Source organism: Rhinichthys klamathensis, unplaced genomic scaffold (genome assembly GCF_029890125.1).
Source record: "Rhinichthys klamathensis goyatoka isolate OS25496 unplaced genomic scaffold, OSU_Roscu_1.1 h1tg000021l_1, whole genome shotgun sequence".
Lineage (NCBI taxonomy): Eukaryota > Metazoa > Chordata > Actinopteri > Cypriniformes > Leuciscidae > Rhinichthys > Rhinichthys klamathensis.
Genome location: NW_026606572.1, coordinates 4,210,172 through 4,233,847, shown reverse-complemented (window position 1 = coordinate 4,233,847; position 23,676 = coordinate 4,210,172). Strand labels below are relative to the sequence as shown.

Sequence of the window (23,676 nt, the reverse complement as noted above, 5' to 3'; positions counted from 1 at the left end):
AACAAGCGATTTTTATTTGTCATTGATCTATGCCCAATATACTAGCGTTATACTAGCTTTATAGGCTAAACTGTTTTTAGAGATAAAACTATTTACATTCGATAATCATGAAAACAAATCTCAGATAACGGTTGACTAGGTAACAATGTGTAATTAGACCAAAGGTTCATTTTGCGCCGGAGTTCTCCTTTAAATTGTAGCCGGTGAAGTCACTCAATCCTACAACCCAGGAACGTTCAGTCTGAATAGATTGATTCACATGTTTTCATTCTGCATAGCTTGGTTCTCATTTTCTGATTTAACAGGACAAGAAGCTTGTTTGTAGAGTTAACAGACTGAAAGCATTTTCTGAGGACCCTTCAGACCTTTGTGCTTTCCCCTTGGCCTTTATGTGATATGTGTGGCGTATGTGTCTCCTGGCCCGTTTCTCTGTGTCATGCTGTGATTAAATGGTTGTTTCAGTGGCTGGGTCATGAGGCCTTTCGACATTATTAAGACAGAAGTGGCTGGCAGGGGCCGGCTGGCGCGATTGGAAGGATTAATTACAGCTTGTCTCATTTCGGCAGAGTCTCTCTTATTATTATCGATTGAGGTGGTGGAGATGAGACTTCGAAGACGCTGCTCATTTGAAGCAGAACCCTGATGCATAGGCAGCGCTAGCAGCTATCAAACCGAGGCTACTCATTCATTACAGAGCGACTGTGGAGCCCAAACTTAGATTAAACCCCGTCACGTTGTGCTTTAGTGTGGCTCACATGCACATTATGCTACACTAAACAACGTAGTGGGATTTTAGGGATAAAAGTTAGAGCTTGGCTTCATCGATTGGCCGTCACAGAGTGAGAATTGCAGCAGACACAAAGCTCACAGCATCACATAGCTCTGATGATGGAACAGCTTATTGAAGTTATGTTATAGCTTACATGTGGTTCAAATACACCCCATTCACCTGGAGTGAAATCTTCACCTGATGTGATTGAAAACTAGAGGTCAAGGTCTGGACGGCTATGTTAGCTTCTGCTGCTAAATGCTGTTACTACACCATCTGGTTCGCAAAAATGCTGTCCATTGATGGCCATCTAAATACAGGTAGTGTATAGTGTATGTTTGAAAGGAACATACACTACCATTCAAAAGTTTGGGGTCAGTAAGATTTTTTTTCATTAAAGAAACTAACTCTTTCCCTGCAATTGACGATTTAACTCATAATTTATGAGAAAACGCATCTCTGCCAATGACGAGTTTTTACGGATTTTCGTGTTATCACTGTTTAAAGGTAGGGGGCACTATCTCCTGAATGAGTACAGAATCTCCTGATCAAAACACAGGCAAAGAAGAAGCAGAAATGAGCGATCTCATATGTAAGCAGATGCATATGAAAAATAATGCGATCATCAACAATAAACAGCATATAATTCAAAATTGCCTAATTTTACTAAAAGAAATGTCGACCTAGGAAGTGCTATATGACTGTGCACACATTAGGGGTGTTGATGGACTCGATCTACTCCATCTATGTTTTGATCATCGTACTGAATCAGATCCAGACACAGATTTTCTCAGCTTTTTGCTCAAAATGTTGCTTTTTTTATGAAACTTACCCATATTCAAGTGTTGATAAAAAAAAGAATATTTTTTGTTTGTTTGTTTGTTTAAAAGCAGAGGATGTGTTCCTTCTTTTGAAATATTGCATGTTCAGATATTCACACAACAAAATATTCTGTATTTTTAAATGACCAAAAACACTGGTGCTGGCTGGCCACTTAAAAAAAGAAGAAAAAAAAAAAAGCTTAAACCCCTTCAGACCCTGCGCCTATTTTTTTTTTTTGCCAATAAAAATAATTGTTTTTATAATATGAGTGATGCCTGGTCACTGATTAGTCCCTGATCACCCAATCACAATGAAGATATGACCCCTAACTTAATCTGATTGAGCTTCAAGCATCACATATTATTAATATGATTTTATTTATGTCTTCAAAGTGACCAACGGTCAATAATTTTTTCATTGGTTTTAGTGAGAAATATTCACAGTGGATGTGAGATGAATGATTACACAGCAACACACACACACTCACTCCCTCCACACAATCACATATTCAACAAAACAAACAGCAAGTGCACATTCACAAACACCCAAAGATACAAATACACACATACTTAGATTCACCCACTGCAACCAACAAAAATAATCAAACAAGTTTTTTGAAACTTCATATAATCTCACCCTTTTTTACATTCTTATTGCTTTGCTCACCCTCACAGTATGTGTTCTTTATCAAAATCTTCAACACTAGTTCACAAACTCTAGTTCATGGTTAAAATATGAGGATTTGTATGTTCCTGCAGACGTGGTGTCCATTGTAGTGTACGGACATGAAAAAAAAAGAAGTTTTTAGATTCATTTCTACATTGAAGAAGAGTAAATATCAAATAGGTGAAATTATTTTTGCTCATTTTTCAACTTTAGTTAAATACAGTTACCATGAAATAACAATGAACAAGGAAAGGAAGTTCCCATAGCAAAACTGGCCAACTGACTGGATGAAATAATGTAAATTATCATGTAGAGTTTTTCCAGATATTATAAACCTCCAATAGTGATTGAGAAAATGGGTAGAGTTTGATTGTGAGATCTCGACAGTAAATGTGTGAGATACAAACCTAAACCACTTAAAACGAAATGAGGCACCGGTAATGGCCTTATTTACAAGCTTGAAGCTTGCAAGCTTCAGAAGCACTCAGACCTGTAAGTCCTGCACTTCACACTCGCAGCACACCATCATGCCAATGAGGGAATTAACAAATTAGTCATCTTTCATCGTCACCGTCGTCTGTGGGTTACTTTTAATCGTGTTTGTTCCAGCTCACATTCTATTGCTGTTTTTACAAGCATGCCACTGAATGAAAATGTGCTACAAACTCACTATGCGCATGATTTTGTGACTTATTCGCTTGCCACAATGTGATTGTGCAAGAACTACTCATGTTGATTTTGAGTAGTGCTGCATATGCCATTTCCTTTTTGTTCTACAGCCAAACATTTGGTTTTATTTTCAGACTTGGAAAATCATTTTCGGTCCATATTGCATTTCAGCTTCAGTGTGGAGCAATAATAATGACAATACCGGCATATAATTATTTATGAATATGTATGCTTAAGATGAATATTCATGCATTAGATGAATATGCATGCATGAGTTGACTTTGATTTCCTAGGCACACCGTAGATCAATAATGAGCACACAAAGGATCAATACAAACCGCATTTTACCTGTTAAGGGATGAAAGTTTGAATCGTTTCTCTATTTTTGACAGGTTGCTTTAGCACTGTGTTCTTTCCTCAGATGCAACTTCCACAGCACCTGACTACAGCTGCATTTTTTTTTTGACATTTGGGAAAGGCTTATCAAGCTCAGCTTCATCAAGCAGAAAAACGTCCCTCTAATTGCTGCATGCTCCCTGTGATTTATCCAAGCTCCCGTGTCGTGTCTCTGAAAAGCCAAAGAAAAACATACGCTGTTCCCTTCATAACCTCAGTTGATTGCAGATGATAATTATCACATCTCTCCCTCCCTCACAATAGGAGGGCAACCTTAGGAAAATTAGCAGCTGTCAAACGGAGGCACATCTCCTCTGACTGCTTGTCAGCATAGTCCCACACCCTTTCTCTTCCTTTTTTTGTCTCGTTCTTACATTTTACCTTGTCAATGAGTACTGTGCAACTTTCCTGTAGGAATTGCAGCTGCAAGTCAAGGGCATTTGATCATAGTCTTTACAAGAGAATTCTTCTTTTTACTCCCTGCCCCAAATCCACAGGCACAAAGCGGATGGAAACCAGCTTTTAACTGAGCCCTGCTTGTGTGTGTGTGTGTGTGTGTGTGTCTGTGTGTCTGTGTGTGCATGTGTGATCTCCCTCTCCTCTCTTGTCTTAATTCAACTACATCCTTTCCCAGTGCCGGCCGGGGGGCTAGCGCTTATAGAGGCCGAATTGTAATGCAGATCACTTTGGTACAAAACCTCGCATGAGACGGATCCAGATCCCTGATGTATAAACCGAGAGTATAAGGCTGAATTTCTCATCTAGCACCTAAATCGGCCTTGTCCCAGTCAACGTAACGTTTACTCTTGTCTTCAGGGATTCTTCTCTCTCCAGGCTTTGTGTCTACAGTCTACACAGCCTCCAATTACAACCCACTCTCTACAACTACTAGAAGAAAAAAAAAAAAAGAAAGATGCTTTGAAATTGTTGCAAAACCCAGCAAATAAATGATTTTTAAAAGTGGTGTAGGGAAAAGGAAATAATTGTGGACTGTTGGATATGAATTATTGTTTTATTGTGCTCAATGACTACAATGTGCACACAGTGTGATGTAAAATAAAGAGCTTTAATTTAGCAGGAACAAATCATAACATAACGTTTCTTCTTGCACTGCAATAGATCATTTTCTTGTTCTTATTTGTATTGATGTCCAGCAAAAATATCAAAACACTATTAAAACAACAATTAAGTACATTTTTCATAATAAAGCCATGAAGAAACATACATACAAAAGTGAGCATAGCACTCTATGTTTGTTTATGCATTCACAGCATACTGAACTTGCATCTACATGAATATGAATGATATTCAGTGCGATATGCACTGCTATAGTGTGTGATACTGTAAAATCCCCTCAGCAATGTTTATTCAGATGTAACGGTAATGCCTGGCTCATATATGACGTGCTTCACATGACAAAACATAGCTGAAGCTGTTTTGAAACCCTGTGCTAAATGAATCTGATGTACCCTCTTCATAGCCTCTTCACCCTTACAGAATTAATGCTTTCAGGTTAGTCAAGTTAAAATATACACAGTTCAAGAGTGAATCTCTTGTGATTTACTTAAGCCTGGGGGAAAAGTGACTTACCTCACCATCAATTTAAAATGCAATGCAATTCAATGGTACATCTGACTTTCAAGGCATAAATGTAAAAAATATTCACTAAAATTCACCAAAACATATATTGATTCAATTCAATTTAAATAGCTTTATTTGGCATGACTGTAATAGTACTATAGTATTATTATTAATATATTATTATTATTATTATTATATATTAAATCTGACCATTATGTACGTATAACAAACATAGTGGTATTCACATTTCACGTAGATTTCCAGTGAACATTCTACTGCAGTTCCATTGTCCTAGAAGCAGTGCAATATTGTTGTTGTGGTTGGTCGAAAATTGTGTTATCACAAATCTTATCAAATGAGTTGCTCCCTAGACACCCACAACACTTTTTCTTAATCCTCATACAATTACGTGTCGTAATCAGGTGGTCGTCGGAAGAGGACATTACAGCAAGCGAGAGCTGGAGACAAATGCAGGAGCTCCCATCATGCCCTCTAGAGGAGACTCTTCAGTCAATAATGGAGATAGATTCTGTGTGTGTCAGCAATTTAGAAACAACAGCCAACAGGAATCCCACCAGAAGGGATACAATTAATCACAACAGGCGAGATGTAAGCGTCTGCTCGTGGAGATCTCGCTCTCCCGCAGTATTCAGTGTAAAATACCACTGCATCATTATTAAGGCTGGAGCCTGTTGGGTTTATTACGCTGCTTCAAAGTCAGAGTGCAGTTACTGAAAATGGCTTCACCTTGCATTGCCGTGAAGTGTGGCTTGAACCTTGCATCGTCTCGTCTATAAACTGTAGAAGCAGTAGTGAGTGGTGTGCTATTAGAAGAGTGTGTATTGAGAACAGTACAGTCAATGTTCCATCACAACCAATGTGCTCGAGGAAGAGTAAAATCACTCCTCTAAAAAACTACTTGAGTGGGTGGAAACAAGCGGATCATGTCAAAATATATTTACGCTACGGTTCTGCCAGCCAGCAGAGTAAGGGTTGTGTTTTTTTTTGCTGTTTGCTGTAGCTTGAAGCGGAACCAGTGTACACAATGTATATTTTAATTATAATTCTAATTTTAAAAGATGAGAAAATGTGATACTTAATCAAGAACTGAATCAGGCTCTTTGAAGACCGACACTATTAGATGAACAATGTAAAAGTAACTGTGTAAAAAGGCCACTAGAATTTTAAAAAAGTTCCCCCCACTTACAATGTAAGTCAATGTTTCCTCCACCCAAGAGCAATAATTTAGTTTTAAAATTAGACTGTTAAGATAATTAGACTGACTCTATTACAGTACTTTGTTGCTGTACTTTTGATATTATATTTATATTGTGTATATAAATGATAATTATATTAATAAATGAATAGTATTAATTATAAAACATAATTAATAATAACTAATTTGAAATATTATTATAGTAGAATAGTATTATTAAGTATATTTGAATAGTGTATTATATTTAAATGACCTCTAGTACGATTGACTGTCATCCGTGTATCAGTGTAGCCTAGTTCATACTTCATCAGTGGTTCTGAATACTGAGTAGGTTTGCTATGTATATTAATGGGCAACATGTTGATGTGCTCATGACATCATTATTATGATCGGCTCTGATCTATGTGATTTTTCTCAAAGTGTTGCCATCACTGCTGGTTATTATAAAAGCCCGTAGAGTCTTCACTAGAACTGTCTGGAAATATGCATGAGATTTACAACAGATTTGCCCGTGAGCCATGTGCAAAGTTAATATTTTCTATTTCCTCATAAATTATGCGAGAATCTGTAAAAATGAAATGATCCCTGATGAAATTGCATTTTTGATTTTCTTGACTAGATATTGTTCCAAGGCTTCAGGAAATGTGCATTAATTAATCAACAGGTTGTTTTTAATTAATTTAATTCGAGACAGGGTTTATTTTACTGTTTAATTCATGAATCACATAATGTGATTTTGTGAAGGACCATCTTCATTTTCTCTACTTGCATCCAAAAACACTTTCTCAACCCTTTGCTCAGAAATTGCCCTTCTTCTGTGCCACATAAAAGACATCACTCATAACCCAGGTGTGATAAAAAGAGCAATCACAGTCTCTCTGATCACCACTCATGTACCCTCATGTCAATCATATTTTGTCTTTATGTTTCAATACATTTCTGCGGTGAGGTGGCTCTGTGGTTCCCACCCTTGTGGTTGACCTTGTTAGGCAGTCCCATAAATGCATAAAGAGCCACTTGATCTTCAACGGTTCATGTTCTCGTGCTTTATGTTCAGTACAAAAGAAGCCATGTTAAGTAGCGCTTCAGATTTTGGAGATGCATTGTGATGCTTCAGAAGTGTGCTATTTATACGAACACCCCCTGTGTGTCAACGCATCGCAGGATTTGTTTTAAGTCAGGCGGTAATCCACTGTATGTAAATACCCTTGTCTTTTGATGTTTTAATAGAATGCCAGTTTGAAGTCTGCTGCTACAAATATTAAACAAAAGACAGATGTTTAGTTTGCAAAATGTTTCTAAATGTGGCCTGCATTAATTATTCCTGCCTTAGGTTCTTGAGACAATGTTAAAGAGAGAACCTCTTGTCCATAAGGAGGACATTTTTTAGTACACATCCATTGCACCTTAAAATCTACTGAGCTGAGGTTGGAGTTTCACTTAGTGCTTATAGGGCATCAGAGGTGGCAAATGTACCACAAAAAGTTGTGTTTACACTGATTTTATAATGCACATAGTCTGCAATCACTTACACAGGAATCACAATAGCAGACAACAGTGTTTAATGTGCTGGAAAGTTTTGATTGATTGTTGATTTGTGTGCATGGCCTACAGAAAATAACAAAGTATAGACTGGTGCTGTGAGACATGAGTGCCAGTAAGCAATATAATGCAAGTTATAATGTTATAATGCAAGCACCTGGTGGTTTAATAAAGTACTCTATTAGTTTAGTCACAAAAATAATTAATTTCTCCATTGTTTGATTATGCTGTTTGCAATGCTTCATGGGATTGCAGTTCTTTCGCTCACTAAAACGGTTAAGTACACAGTCTTGTACCTTTGTCTTTTTGTCAAAAACTTTTTTGTAGAGTTGTGATTCACCTAGTAGCTGATTAACTTGGTTCATGGCTTATAACTTTTTAACAAAGACTATCTTAAAATACATGTGGGAAAAATGAATGAAAAAGAGGGCAGACACTGTTGTGCTCTATTCTAGATATGGTTCTGGCCCCTCCTTCAATGCTAGTGTATGGGATTTTTTTAACTCACGCAATAACTTCAGAAATCTGCATGATTTCAAGTATCAATTATGTCCCTATAAACAGTGGGAGATGCATTATGTGAGGTAATTTAATAGTGTTCTAAGTGCTAACTATGAGAATCAGTAATAGTGATGTTTGCCTTAGAAAGTACCACTAAAAATCATTAACTTAAACAATACAATTTTGATTTGTTTTTTTTTATAATATGTTTTTTGTTGCTGTTGTTGTTGCTATGGTCACATGCCCTTGAGAACAACCTCATTCTATTTTGAAATATTGAAAGGAACAGAGAGGTATAGGGGGATTTCTCAGCTTGACACAAAGTTGTTGTTAAGTGGCTGCTTCCCCCCATGCAGTGATTAGATCTATCTGCTGTGTAAATGAGTTCACAGCTTCACACCACATCACTCGCTTTTGGTGTTTTTTCTTCTTCATTCCACATATGAGTTATGTTGTTTAATTTCGCTCCCAAATACTTTCAAGTACAAAAAATGTTGCTAAAGCCAACTTGGATTTTTTTTTTTGTGTGTGTGTGAAAAGTCCCTTGACTCCACTGTTATCTTGAGATCCAGGGGGTTGCTAATAAGTCTATAAAACAAGAACGTGCTTCTCAACAGTCCAGGTGCTCACAGGACTTTCCCAGAAGAAGTAACCATTTCCTGATATAGAGCAAGCGATTTTGTACTAACCTTTCAGGTCTATTGAGCTAAAGAAAATAAGGGTCACTTTCCCTAGGACATCCAGCTAATCAAGCGATTCAGTTTTCATTACCTGCAAGCTAGCCACTTATTAAGTACAATTACACGGCAATTGTTTCATGCTGTCTCTCAGTGGGAGTGAGTGTGAGGGATATTATTATTTTTGCATATCACAGACGTGTGTTTAGCGGTAGCGTATTCTCACCTAAGATGAGTGAGAGACAGACTATTTTCACAAGGCATCAGATCATTTGAATGGGCCGGGATTCCCTGTTTCTCAGTCTAATGGGTTTGATGCAGTTGTGAAAAGCTCACGATCATGTCAGCAATAACACCAGACATACGTTTGTCGGCTTTGACTGATGATGACAATCGTATATCATTTATTGGCCATCTCATTCTGGTTGACACATTTGATAGTTCACTTAATCATCCTTGGCTGATTTACTAGTCCTCCTATGCATGCTGTTGTTCACAGAAATGACAGGTTCACATTTGAGTCTACGATGAGTTTTATGGTAAACTGATTCCAATTAAAATGGAAGTGCTTTTCCTCTTCCCTGTGGTCATTTGGATTGGAGACCTTTTGGGAATAGACTTCTTTTTTTTATCTTGTTTTTAAATCTGCAAGTTTCCATATTTCTAGGGCGTTAAAGAAATTAAATTTGAAATACAATTTGCCCCTGGTAAAAGTATTCCCATCTAAAATTTGTTGTAAATCAATATTTAATAAAGAGTATTAAAGAAGAGGAAGAAAATGAGGATGGCATCATGGGAGCTGAGTTCAGTTTTATGAGCATCATTTTCAAAGAAGAGCACCACAAATATCCACCCTCTCAAATTATGAATATATATCAACATGACAGCAACATGTGTACTGTGTATATAAATCTGTCTACCAATATCACTGTGTATATTTGTGAGTTTATTTGACTATATCTGGCAAATAGAGTTTATTGAGGGACAAGAGTCTCTCTGTATTAATAGGACAAATTAACACTTACTGTATGTGTACAATAGAAAAATTATTGAAATTGAAAGGACATTTCAATTTCTGTCGTGTATTATGGTTTTCCCCATCAATTTCCTTTTTTAGCATATTAATGTGTTGTTGAGTCATAAGACTAAAAACACCTACTACATCTCAATTCAAGGACCTCATGAAGGACATTACATTGAGTGTCATTCTAAATTATGTGTTTTAAACAAGTTGGAAGCTATTATCCTGATGGATTATTATGTTTACTTTTGCTCCAGGATTATGCTGAGAAGGGGAAAACCTTGGCCAAAGCCCTGGAGGACCTCAAGGCCAACTTCTACTGTCAGCTGTGTGACAAACAGTATTACAAGCATCAAGAGTTTGACAACCACATCAACTCGTATGACCACGCTCACAAGCAGGTAATGGGCCTGTTGTCTGCCCCTTGAGACTTCCACTGATGCAATGCATAGCAATAATAGAGTGTTTTAGAATATGACAACAGATGGATTTTTTAGCACACATGTAAAGCACAAGACAAATGACTTCCCCTTCGACTCAGAGTCAGTGGAGTGGAGGTGGTCTTATGGAGTTTTAATTTAGGAGGCCATAGATCAAAAGCAGGCAGGACAATTGGAAGTCCTAGTGCTTTGTTGTTGTTTCTTCGTGTTGTTTAACCCCTTTTCTCAGGACAACGTTAAACCTCTTTCCCAGCATGCTGCATAAACAAGTTAGTGTGCTAGATTTGTTGACCTGTTCTTAAGGACTGCAAATTGTTTAAGCCATAAAGGCAACATGCGTGAAGTTTTCCTGAGAATAGCTTAATAGTCTCATCCATTTCCAGATCCACTGCATTTGAATATTATACGCGTTTCAATATTATAAGTTAACAAAAGTGCTAGTTTGCAAACAAATCATAGAAAGCAACAAAAACATTGTATTTGCAGCACTGTTGTGCTTCATTCAGAAGTTAATTGACAAAAAAAAAACTTTCAACAAGTTTGAAGTTTAAAGGAGCATTTCACCCGTGGGAACATTAATCTTTATTGAAAGTGGGTCATATATGTAGTCGAAATGTAAAATAAATTTCGAATTTGGTGCCTTCTTGACCGAGGAAAGACAGAAAGTAACTTTAGTGCGCATTTGTATGAAAGACAACAACTCCCACAATGCAACACATTGCACAGCTCCGCAAGCCACTCCCACTAACAGCGAGGTATCCGCCTATCAGAGAAATCACTCTTCCGTCTACAAGGCTAGCTACCACCAGAGCTCGAAATTCATATCACACAAAATTTCTAGTTAGTTGGCGAACTCATTAGTGAATTACTCCTCATTTGTATTTCTTTCGAAATGGTGAATTATTGCATGATACCAGGATGTTCAGTCAGAACATATGCGGTACGAAACTAGGATGGTTCCCAACACAAACGTCCATGTCCTCGTCTGATTCAGCGATTTCATCCAGGAGAAATTGGCATCGTTGAAATTCTTTGCAGCAGACGGACTCTATCTCTGTGTCCGTAGGCGCACAGCGAGAGCACAGGCACGACCAGTCCGCCCCAGCTCGAGCCAGTCCGGGCTTCTCTTCCGCGACAGGCAGGTCTTCTGCCTCCTGTTCCTCCATCAGCCTCAGCTGCTCTTCGCTATATTGTGGCTCGTAAAAGTAGCCACGAACATCTGATTCGAGCATCAGACTTTCTAAATCCTCTTCTTCCATATCATATTAAGTACATTTCACCATTGTCGTAACTTTACATCTGGCTTCACAGCGCCTGTTATCTTAGCTTCCAAACAAGATGGAGGATCTTGTTTTTAGTTTCTGCAAGTGAAGTCCCACCCACTGATCTGTAATAGGTCTGTAGCGTGAGTGGGTCCCACCCCCTGGGAAAATGAGGAACGAGTGTTTGTAGTCTCAACCCCTCTACCAAGATATGGGACTTCCTGCTTAGAATGACGCAAAATGACGATTTTTACATCATTATAAGCAGGAACTGCAACACTGAAATCCTTATTTCTCCCATCTCAGGGAAAAATGAGGGAATAATGCACGACCATTCAAAAATATGACTGGGTTTCTAACGATACAAAGCTTAATGCAAATGGATGAAGTGTCACTTTAATGATGATGGATGGATGGATGGATGGATGGATGGATGGATAGATAGATAGCTAGCAGGGTGGAAGTTCACTCCATTTCCCACAATGCATTGCGTTGTTGAATTTGTTTAAATTGTAATTGAATTCTTCAATCCTGAGAAATTCTGCAGCAAACAAACATATCATAACTTCAATGCAGTTTCACACTCAGTGTATGTTGATTTAAGAACCGCCAGCATCCAAAAATAGCAGTATAACCTTTAATAGCAAGTTAAAGCTTTAATTCCACCACTTGTCCTGCTGTTTGATATCGGCCCTGACCCCTGTGCTCTGACTCACTCAGAAACTAAATGCATGGAGTCTCTGGGGCCTGCTGTGCTGTCAATAACAGAGCTCACTGAACTATTGACTGAACACCATCTACAAACCCTCCACCCATGACCTTGCTATTGAACACTGCAAAAGAAGTGAAATTAATGGATTATAAAGGAAAAAACCACTCCCCCTCACTCTTTGATATGGGTGCTACACTTGCTAGATTGTGTCATTCAGATGTGTTCGTCGCATGGCCTCAAGTTCAAGTTCAAGTTCATTTTATTTATATAGCACATTTTATAACAGACACTGACTGACCAAAGTGCTTTACAGAACTACAAAATTAAAAGACAATAATACCATGCATAACAGCACAACACAGATAAGTACAGCAAAGCTAAGTACAGCAAAGCTAAGAACAGCCTTAAACGGGAGTAGCAAAAACATTGTCGGACTTAAAATATTAAATAAGAAAACAGAAATGGCAAAAACAGTATCTGACTCATCAATAATAACACAGAAATGGCAGTATCAAACTTAGATAAAAAGGAAAAACAGTATCATACTCAAAGGAGAAATAGTAAAACGAACCAACCTTATTTATAGGCCATGGAAAACAAGTGCTTTTTTAAAAGTGACTTAAAAGAGATCCTCCTATCCTCTGCCTCCTATCTGCAGAGTTCAAACTGTTCTACAGCACAAGCACATGCTACCATTTGTACCTCCTCAATGAATGAGGTTGATGGATGAATAGCACAATTTCCCAGCAACCCTCTGAGGCTGGCAGAGCATGTCTGCTGAGAATATAATGGAGTATGGGAGACTCACGGACCCACAGGAATCCTAGAGCTACAGATAAGCCTGGTGTTCCTGTCAGTGTGTGAATCATCACTGCCAAGCCTTCACTGTCTGCCTTTGACTGGTCTCAATGTTGCTTTTAATTAAGAATACATGTCCGGTCAAAAAATTACTGTGTTAAAATTTTCATTCATTCTCAAGTGACCTGTCAGTCATGTCTGCCCCCATTGTACATGAAAGGATTTCACAGGGTATTTGCAGTACAGCTCTCTCACATCAGTCGTGCATCCTACTATAAATGATGCAACCACATCCAGTCATGTGAAATACAGGCTACATGCATTAATGGCTCATTCCAGAGCTTCTCTCACCAAATATATTAACAATCAATAAAGAACAGCTGCTCGAAGGAATGAACCTGAGAGTCAAATAAATATAGCCCACGCCAACCTGTTTGCTATTTTCTGCAAGGATGGCTGACAGTGAACCAGCGCAGCGGATCAGGCCTGAGTTTGCCCATACTGTGCCAGCAGAGAGTGACAAGATAGGTGCTGAAAGATAGAGGGCAGGTGCACAAAGAGACCCTATCCTGATGGGATCAAACTAGTTACCCTGATGTGCCCACTCCACACTGAGCAGCCCTTTAACATGACAAAATTATATCTGATGTGACCGCCTCGCATTCCCCTGACTATGAGCCCCAGCCACGGTAAATGCAATCACTGAAGCCTTCTCAAATAGGAGAGGTTACAGCGCCACTGAACTGTGTATAACTGTGCAACCTGAGTGGAATGCGTAATGTTGGGCCAGATGACTCTTCTTGGCTGCCTGGAGAAATCATCGTTGTTTTTACTCTCAGCTATCGCTAGCACGGAATCTAACTTGCCCAAGTACAACACATAGTCCGTCCTGCAATAAAAATGCTTTTCAAAAGGGCTTGTCATCTGTCTTAAAGCTAAGCATCAACTATTAGTGGATAATTGAAAGAAAGCTTTCAGGATTAATTGGATGTGATAACTGTTCTAGAGCTGGTTGTTGCTTGGAGACATCTAGTGCTTTCAAAAGGAGTGTAGTCTTTAAACACCCATAAATATCATATCCTTGTGAATTATTAATGAAAGTTAATTTAGATTATCTAACAGACCAAAGGGAGTGTACACTGCATGTACAGACGTAATCCTAATCGATACATCTCACTGCCTGAGATGCATACACGGCCTTAGCATCAGACCCTCGTGGCAGCTTCCATCAATCTTGCATTCAAAGCACAAAGCCTTTCAGACCAGGAAACAAATGCAAATTAGCATCACTGAGTTTTATCTAAAATAAATAGGACAATTTCATGGAGTTTAGCAACCTCATCCTCAGCTTCTTTTTATTTGCACAGAAAATGGATTTGATGAAACATAACATTGGTGTGCAAACACCTTAATTACCTTCCTTCTCTCTTGAAGAGATTTTTAATCTTTTTTGTTGTGTATCCCTCAATGTGTGATACACAGCGATACCCCAGTCTTCATAATGAAAGGTTGTTAAAGCATGGAAAAAAGATTCATGGTCTCAAAGAGGATTATTATTTAAATAGCTTTTGTTGCTTTGGCATAGTTGACATACTAAGATAGGTGAATGAATGAGAGATTCTTTGTCCCCCCTCAGAGGCTGAAAGAACTGAAGCAGAGGGAGTTTGCCCGCAACGTGGCCTCCAAATCGAGGAAGGATGAGAGGAAACAGGAGAGAGCTCTCAGACGCCTACATGAGCTTGCTGAACAACGCAGAGAGGTGCAATGGTGGGGGACGTTTTGTTAAATTGTTATTTCCATATTTATATACAATGTGCCAGTGTATACATATATAGAATGGGGTCTAAAAGTCAAGAAAATCTGCTCTTTTTCATTGATAATGTTCACTTCTTTGTATAACATGTCAGATGTTCTTGCTTCCATTGAAGCACATGAAGCACAATATGTAATTTGATTCTGAAGTCATTTTGGATACCACGGCACAATCATCTTGTTTCCCTGTGGAGTCCAATCATCATTATCACCCCCTTTTTTTGGTTAGTTAAAAGTGTAAATGAACCTGGCACATGCATTTCATGATTTTGTCTGTCTTTTCTTCCTCTTTTCTGATGCAGTGCCCCAGGAAGTGGTCCTATGTTTAAGTCTACCACGGTGGCAGTGGAGGGTTCTTTCAGGGAGTCCTGCTGTGATGATGCCCAAGAAGAAAACCACAGCTGTGCGGCTCAAGATTCAGGGGGTCAGATCCATTCCAGCAGTTGTGGCTTAGCTAGTAAGCAGTCACTGTGGCCGTACAATGGCAGGGCCAAAAAGCAAACTTTCAGACGCAAAATTGCATTCTCTTTTTCCTTTCCAAAGAAAGCGTCTGTTAAGCTTGAGTCATCAGCGGCGGTTTTCTGTGAGAGCATAGAGGAGGGATCGATGGAGCGGAGCCGCAGACAAAGACTCACAGCACCCCCTGTCGAGCTTGACCTCCCCAGCTCCCCCATGGAGGAAAAAGTACTAAATTGTGAGGAGGCAATTTACAGCACTGGCACACAGCAGGGCAAGCACTTCCAAGAAAGTGACAGCACCGGAAGTCAGGGGTCATCAGATATCCCTGTGGCGAGGGAGAGCCCCTCGTCAACGGCCTCAGATTTGTGTGCTTTGCTCGTTTACTCAGAGGATGTGCCCAGTCCTGCCGTCTCCCTCATAAACACTTCCCCCTTCCGTTTAAACAGTGCTGATATTGTTCTTGACTCTGAGGACTCTGTTGAGAGCCTGAAAAGCAGCATTGCTGAAAGTAAACCTGAGACCTCTGAGGATGTGACAGTAGAGGAGAACAGCATTAGAGAGGAGGGGCACTCAACCATCATTGAGCCTCCGGAAAAGACTTTCTCAGATGTGTCACCTAAGAATGATTCTGCTCAAAAACAAGAACAAGTGGAGGATGCAACTGCAAAGACAACTTCCCCTTTCACAAAACCCAGCCAGCCTTTTTTCTCTGTCCTAAGCAGAGATGGTAACACCATCTTCCAGTGGCCCTCCGAGATGGTGTCCTTCACAAGGACAGAGCCATCCCTGTCTTTCAGTTGTAACCCCCTCCATTTTGATTTCAAGAGGTCACGGATTAGAAGGTCTGCTGACACTCAGGAGATGACTGAGCTCAAAACTGATGAGGAATTATCTGTCTGCTCAGGTTTCAAATCCTGCCACTCTGACAAGCACATTGAGGAATCCACAGCCAGCCACAGAAACAGTCCCAGCGAAGGACCTGAAGGCAAGGTCAGAAAGTGTTATCAGTTTTCAAGTGACACAGAGAGTTGTGTCAGGCTGAAAACACATGACAGGTGTAGACATTCCAAAGATTGGATTCATGCAAGTAAGAGGGCTGAAAAGAAATTGCGGACCAGGGATCGACGTCATTACAGGAGCCACTGCAAAAGGAAGCGAAGGAGGCGGAAGAGGAGGAGAGACATATACCGGGAAACAGAGAGCAATATGGTGAAATCTAAGAAATTCCACAGACGACCTGAGTGTGTGGAAGGACTTGATAGCCAATTTAGAGGCACCACTTCACAGCAAGTGCATCCATTAGAGAAGTCAAAGCAATCAGCTCAAAATCAGACTGAGGACAGCAGCACAGCTCCCGTAGTTGAGGAAGGGGTGGGAGGCATGAGGCAGGAGGCAACAGCCGATGTAAACGGCTCAGCGGGCTGCATCATTCTCTCTGATGAGTTCTGTGCTGATGGTGAAAAGGTGCTTAGGAACAGCAGGGAAAAGCCTGACAATCCAACTGCAGGGGAGCTGACGACCATAGGACAGTGTTCTCGTAGCCAGGACGCATCTCACTCTCAGAGATCCAGTGCAGCCGAAGGGTGCCGAGAGGAGACACCTTCATCACCAGAGACTAACAGAGATGGACCATGTGAAGGACAAATTTCGAAAAAACGACGAACAGATTCTATAAGTGATGTAGATGAGTCTTACGACTCCTGTCAGTCGCCGACAGAGATTTCTGATGGGTGCTCAGAACTTACCTGTTGTATGCATGGGATTATGAGGAAAAGAAAGAGGCGGTCACATGTCCAAGATCAAACTCCATGCCTTGCAAAAGAATGTACCGCTGTTAAAAACAGTGTTCTGGAAGAAAAGGACAAAGCTGTGGAGGAGTCAAGCCTGAAATGCCTTGTTTTAAAAGGCGTGTGTGACAGCTCGAATGGGTCAGACCAAATCTCATGCAGTATTGATGATGTAGAGAGCAGTGTGGTTGGTCCTCAGACATTTACTTCCATTAGCAGTGCCCTGGGTCATACTGTGGTGGAGAGCAGTGACTGGCAACAGAGCGCCTCCTCTCAGATCAATGCTTCATGCACCAAGGGCAGTCTAACTCTACTAGAGACAGATTCAAAGCTCTCGGAAGAGCCAACAATGGAGAATAGTAACATCGTTAGTAGCGAGTCCAAGGCAGCACAAACGCACTCAAAGGACTGTAACAAGTATTCAGCAGCTGCTCAGGCCTGCCTGCTCGATGTGAGAGAGTTAGCCCTGCAGAGGACTGAAAAAGCTACTCACGACAAATCATGTCAGCACAGCATTCAAACCCCGCCGCAGAGATTTCACCTAGGCATTCAGGCTGAGGAGAAGTTGAGGGAGTGCTTCCACACCACCAGCAGCCTGTTCCAACCCTCTGCATCTTTTCAGGCCCCCTCAGAAAGCATGGAGAGACACTGTCTCCTGCAGATCCAGAGTCATGGACAGGTGCTACACCAGCAGATGTTCCCCACCAAGCTCAAATCTGTCCTATCCAGGCCTCATATGCCCATGTCATCTGCTGTCCTTCATCCAGTTCACCTGCCATCCTCCTTGCCTTCTGGCTCCATCACAATACGTCACACCATACTACAGCACCACACCGCTTTCCTGCCCCCACAACCTCCTATTTACCCCCAGGTAGTGCCTGTTTCTCGACTCCCCCTGGGGCCAGAGATCTGTCGGCCCACTGCACCTCCCTTCGTGACCCCTCAGCAGGTATCGGTAGTGGCACCCCCTAGTATTCACCCAATGACTGTGACGTTTCATGCCCTGCCACGACCTGCCATGTTTCCGCCCATGTTGCCCCCTCATCACACTGTCATTCCCCTTCAGCCTCTCTTCTAGCTGTGTGTAACAAAATGTTTTTTTTTATACTGCAGAAGTGAGAGAAACATCTGCAGCACTGCTCCCTTAGTAAGAATTTTGAGATCCTTGGGTAACATACAAAAGAGTTGTCTTTGCAGTTTGGGAAGGATGCTGTTTCTGTGCCATGTTGTCAGTAGAGATTCTTGCAGACACTTTTATTAGGAAATAAAAAAAATATATAACTCACCTACCTGATTAAGTCCAATACCTATTTTATTACGATTTGTTGTTAAGAAGATTAACAGATTTTAATCATCTCAAAGACCATCGTTTTGTTGGATGAAGAGCAGCATGATCATTCGGAACACGATTTAGGTGCACATCTTTGTAAAAATAAATTATAAAATATTATAAATACATATATATCTACGCTTTAGTCTAGATAATAACAAAATACGGTTATAATAATAATATATACAATAACAATAGAATATATGATGGTTGCATATATGTAGTGATATGAATACAGGAAGTCCTAAAGGGTCAAAGTGTTATTATGTGCCGTTTACAGAGCTCCATAGTAAACCTGCAGAGAATTGATGTAACACAGACATTCTTCATATGTGACAGCATTTAAAATAAATCACACTGGCACTAGTGTATGATAATAATTACTACTTTATTAATTATTTAATGCTGCTGTACCTGTCAAAGGCTAGCGGAATGCAGCAAAATAGCGTTATGCACCATGTGCTATGACAGCATTGTGTTGAACACATACATAATGCTCATGTTTATGAGTAGTTTTTATGCAAATCAAAATGCCCATAGCATGTAATGGGGAAACTGAATGTCCCTGTTGAAAGCTGAACTGAATGGGAAAATTATATTTCTTATTTAGCTAATTATGATCAACCTCAGTGCAGTGAATAAACAAACAGAATTATGGTTAAGTTCAGACTCTTCTGAACTTAACCATAAGTTCATATGTGTTGATATGAATGTGTTATGTGTGGTTTAATATGTACTTCAAATTGTAGATCTTACATGCTGTTGCCTAAAATATTTGAAAAGAAGCACAAAAATTACCAAGTGCAAATCCATACATGGGTGTTTCCTGTATCCCTCATATTGTAACCTGCTTGGATTAGGAGAACATAGACTAGATCTATCTGTAGAACATGGAGTACCCTGCCCTGTAGCAGTTATTGAAGGATTTTTATTATTCCTATATATATTTTTATCCAGTGTGTAAATCTGAATGTTTACATATCCAAAAACGACCAATGGCCTGCCTTGTGGAGCTAAAGTTAACATTAACAGTTATTCAAAATAAGCATATACAACTAAGGCAATTCCCCTTCTCCATTCATTAATATTATTGGTTTGATTTACATATTGCATGTAAAAAATAAAAATATATATTACAAGCCTTGGTGATAAAATTCTGGTAATATGATTAATTCTAACAAATATTTAACTGAACTTTATTGAAATCCTGCTTCAGGGTAACTTCAAAACAGAAGTGTGGTTTTGTTAGCAAAGCATTCAATTTCTCCTGCTTGCATCAGATGAAAGAAGAGACTAAACTTAAGAGAAGGATTCATTTACTTATTTAAAATACTAACTTCTAAGACACTTGAATCCAAAAGCAAGTCAAGTTAGCTATAAGAACAGTTAAAATGCTGTGTCTTTGAATTCTCACAATCCTTTCATTTTCAAAGGAGATGTGTTGAACTGGAATTAATGACTTAGTTTTGTGGATTTTGCAAATAGCCATATGGAAAGTAGACTGTACTTAATTCTTGATAATTATGCTCAACCATATGTTTTTTTTTTTTATATTAGATATCTTTTTATTTAAAACAGAAAAATGAATCAAGGCTATACAGCTCCACAATAATATTGCACCACTGCTAGTGAACAGGACTCAAGGTTATTTAAAAATAATCAATAATGACAACATTAATAAATATTAACAGGTAATAGCTGTATGCAATGCCTAATGAGTAAATATTAATAATGAATCTGTTAATGTGAAGTAGCCGATTCTATTAAAAATGTCGCAGTGGAGGAATTTAAGCAGAGCTGCAGTCTATTTAGTTTTTTTTCTGGATATCCTAAAATAAAGTAATTTCATTACTTAATATTCAAATTTGCATTGAAATGAGGTGGTATATGAAAATAAAAAGTGGTGTAGAGAAAGAGAGAGACTGGTGTTTTTTTGTAACATCTGTTCAACAAAGCCCTAAATACCACCAGATTGCTCCTTCTTAATTCATGTTGATTCTTAAACCCTAAACACATAGGAAATTGTGTAAATGCACAATGTTAATGTTTTTTCCCCGCAGTCAAAATTGTATATGCTGTAAATCAGTACTATTTATAAATCATGTAATATGTAATGTACATGTACATATGTTTTATGTTTTTATTGTGCCAGGTACCCTGTATGTATGAATTATTTAGATAAGATAAAAACAACTATGTTTTTTACGCCACTTTGCCAACTGAATGATGCTAAAGTACTATGTAATAAAACTAAGAAACAAGCACTTGCTTTCATGTGTGTCCATTTAAAATGTGTTTTTGGGTTCACCACACACTCAGGTGAAAAAAGTCCACAGTATATGACTACAAACACACTGGAAATGCATGCTTTTTGAAGCCGGGGAAAATCCAGGATTTTTGTCACTGCTAGGAAAGAACTGTTGAATATTTCATTTTAAGGTCTTTCACAAGCGATGCAGAGGTTATTGAGTGAGACAGCCGTGGTCATTTTCTAGCATCTTTGAGGCAGTGTTAGACCATCGGAAGCTTGAGCTTCTAGTACGCGAGGCTTCAAATTCACACTCTAGTCGGCAGCTTCCTGCAGCAGCTCTCTGAGAGAGTGACATCATTATGCAGAATTATTCTGCCATCCTGTATGAGACTGATTAGCTCAGATGTTCCGCTGTTATTTCCCCTCCAGTCCTTGAATCACATCTCTCCAAGGCTCCACTGTTGTTAGACAGCATTACCTTCTTTCTGCTCAGCTACAATCGCAGGCTCTCTGAGCCATTTTGTGTGCCGACCTTTTTTTACTCAAAACAGCACTCTGTAGATTTCCTCATACTTTGTGACTCATAGGCCCAGTCACAGCACTCCCTTGTGCCATTTTGTTTCCCTGGAACGGATGCAAATGATTTCTGCACCCGCTACCTCTATCCCACAGAGCTAAAACATGGTCTTCCTGCTGTCTACACTACTGTTCAAGCACCTCTCCCTGAGCCTGGACGACCCGGATGATGGCTGTCGGGCTCGTGTACTTGTGAGAAATAAGCTAAACAATAATGTCCATACTTATTTCCTTTTTGCATACATTGACATGCAGCATTTACATAACGCCTTTGTTATATAAAAGCACCAAATTGCAACATTTTGCTATCTAAAACATTGTTTTTCCTCGGAGCGTATCTTGCCTGCAGACTTATGGACCATCTCTTTACAAACACCCACGTACGACACTGCCTCTCACAGCCAGGGATAAACAAATGCCTGGCTACCCTCAGACAAAGGGATTCTCTGCAATCTGAGCATTGTACCGGTCTAATCATGATTTCGTATTCATCAGAATCGGAGCATTATCGTAGTCATCTTGTTTGTATGTTGATGAGAGTCTCACGTTCAGAGGATGGATTCTATATTGGGGATGCAATTAAGAATCTAGGCATCTCATTTGTGTCGTCTCATTATCCTTTTTGTTTGTTGCCTTTCTTTTTATTTTCCTCGCAAGGTCAAGGAAATACACAAGAGAGTGATGCAGGAAACTGCAAAACACACAGACTCACGCAGGACTGTCAAGCTGTTAAATAAAGTTTAATTAACGCTTCCATTCTCTTAGAGCAGGTTTTTATTACTAAACGAAGATGAGCTCCTGGATAATTTTACCCTCATTATTATAGAATGGAACAATAGTCTGTGTGGCTCTGAATGGCAAGAGAAGCATCTGAATTAGGGACTAAACTATTAAATCTGGCTTCAGTTTTTATTAGACACCATCTGTGGTGTGTATTAAAGTCTGACCTCAAGTGAAGCTCTTTGTAGCTTTTCTTCATAGGGACTGCATGGGACTCTTTAAGTGCTTGTGTTACAGCGAATCCCACAGTAAGTCAAATAAATTGTCAAGAAAGTTATTGCTAACCTCAATAAGAGCCGATTCGACAGTAGCAAGCTTACAAATTTCACTGCCTGAAGTCTCTGCATGAAAAATGTATAGCGTATAAAGAAATATCAAATACTATAAACATCTAAACACATTCAAGGATCATGGTTCTAGGCTAATGAATATGAAAAGCCATGACAGGCCAATTATTTTACCAGGGCTAAAACATGTTCTTAGACAGAGCATGAACTGGATTGCCTATTACCCATTTACCCATGTAAAATCACTGACTTATGTTCAGTAAAGACTTACATTTATGATAAGTAATTATTGGAATAAACAATTCTTCCACCATATAGTTGATTGTAACAGTAGGTGGTTCCTAACTTTGCACAATAATATACAGCACTGAACATAGAACACAGAACGCAGAATATAGATTATATCGAATAAATGTATAGTGGGCTATATAAATATTAGATTTGGTAAGGTCTTTGCTAACTTGAGATATGTAAAAATGTTTTCTGAATCAGAATTTAGCTAACTTTTAGTTTTACTATATTAGTTATCTATCAGTTTTATAATTTGTCACGCAGCAAAAAATAAATAAATAAAGTGTACTGTATATCATATTGCCTGTGTCATTCTCATAAAAAATGAGCATATAGACCATAACAGTAAATGCTTTTGCAATTTATTTGAAGTGGATGTATAATTATTTGATGTGTGATCAGATCAGTAGGTTTTGAAGTGAATCTTTTGCAGCTTGTATGATTTGTTACAGAGATACACATATTCATGCTTTCTTTAGTTTGAATTGACTTTAACTAAGTTTCTTATTTAGTAGTTCAAACTGTTAGTAACTATGGCTGTGTCCGAATCCCTTTTCTATATGAACTTAATTTTATGTAGAACTTACATCTGAACTGTTTATGAAGTACATGGTTACACAGGTGTGGTATACTGTATATTCTACATCTGCTACAGTATGTTTTTTTTGTGAATTTTTTTTTTTAATTTAGTTTCATACTAACAGACAGAAAATAGAATAAACAAGGCATATACATGTACAAAAAATACATTATACACTACCTCATTCCCTCACTCGCTCAACCCAAAAACTACGTAAGCACACCCACCCACACACATATATACGCAAACAATACAAACAAAACTAACACAATTCTACATTTATCGAAACCCTCCCTACTGAGTGATCTACCATGTCTCCCTCCCCCTCTCGGCAAGAAATTCAGTAACTTGAAGAGCTTCCGACCAAGATCTTAAGGTATTTTCCTTAGCACCGTGAGACCGTGCCACAGAGAGCTCTAAAGTAAGAATATCTAACAGCAAGTTCCACCAA

At 39.0% G+C, this 23,676-nt stretch overlaps 1 protein-coding gene across 1 annotated transcript in view; it reads left to right on the top strand.

Annotated features, from left to right (window-relative positions):
* znf804a (zinc finger protein 804A) overlaps window positions 1–18,247 on the top strand; it is a 51,332-nt gene extending 33,085 nt beyond the window's left edge. The window contains exons 2-4 of the mRNA XM_056241954.1: window positions 10,118–10,261; window positions 14,709–14,839; window positions 15,187–18,247. Coding sequence (XP_056097929.1) covers window positions 10,118–10,261; window positions 14,709–14,839; window positions 15,187–18,208 — 3,297 coding nt within the window. The 3' untranslated portion in view covers window positions 18,209–18,247. The remainder of the gene's footprint in view (window positions 1–10,117; window positions 10,262–14,708; window positions 14,840–15,186) is intronic.
* Window positions 18,248–23,676: the final 5,429 nt, after the last annotated feature.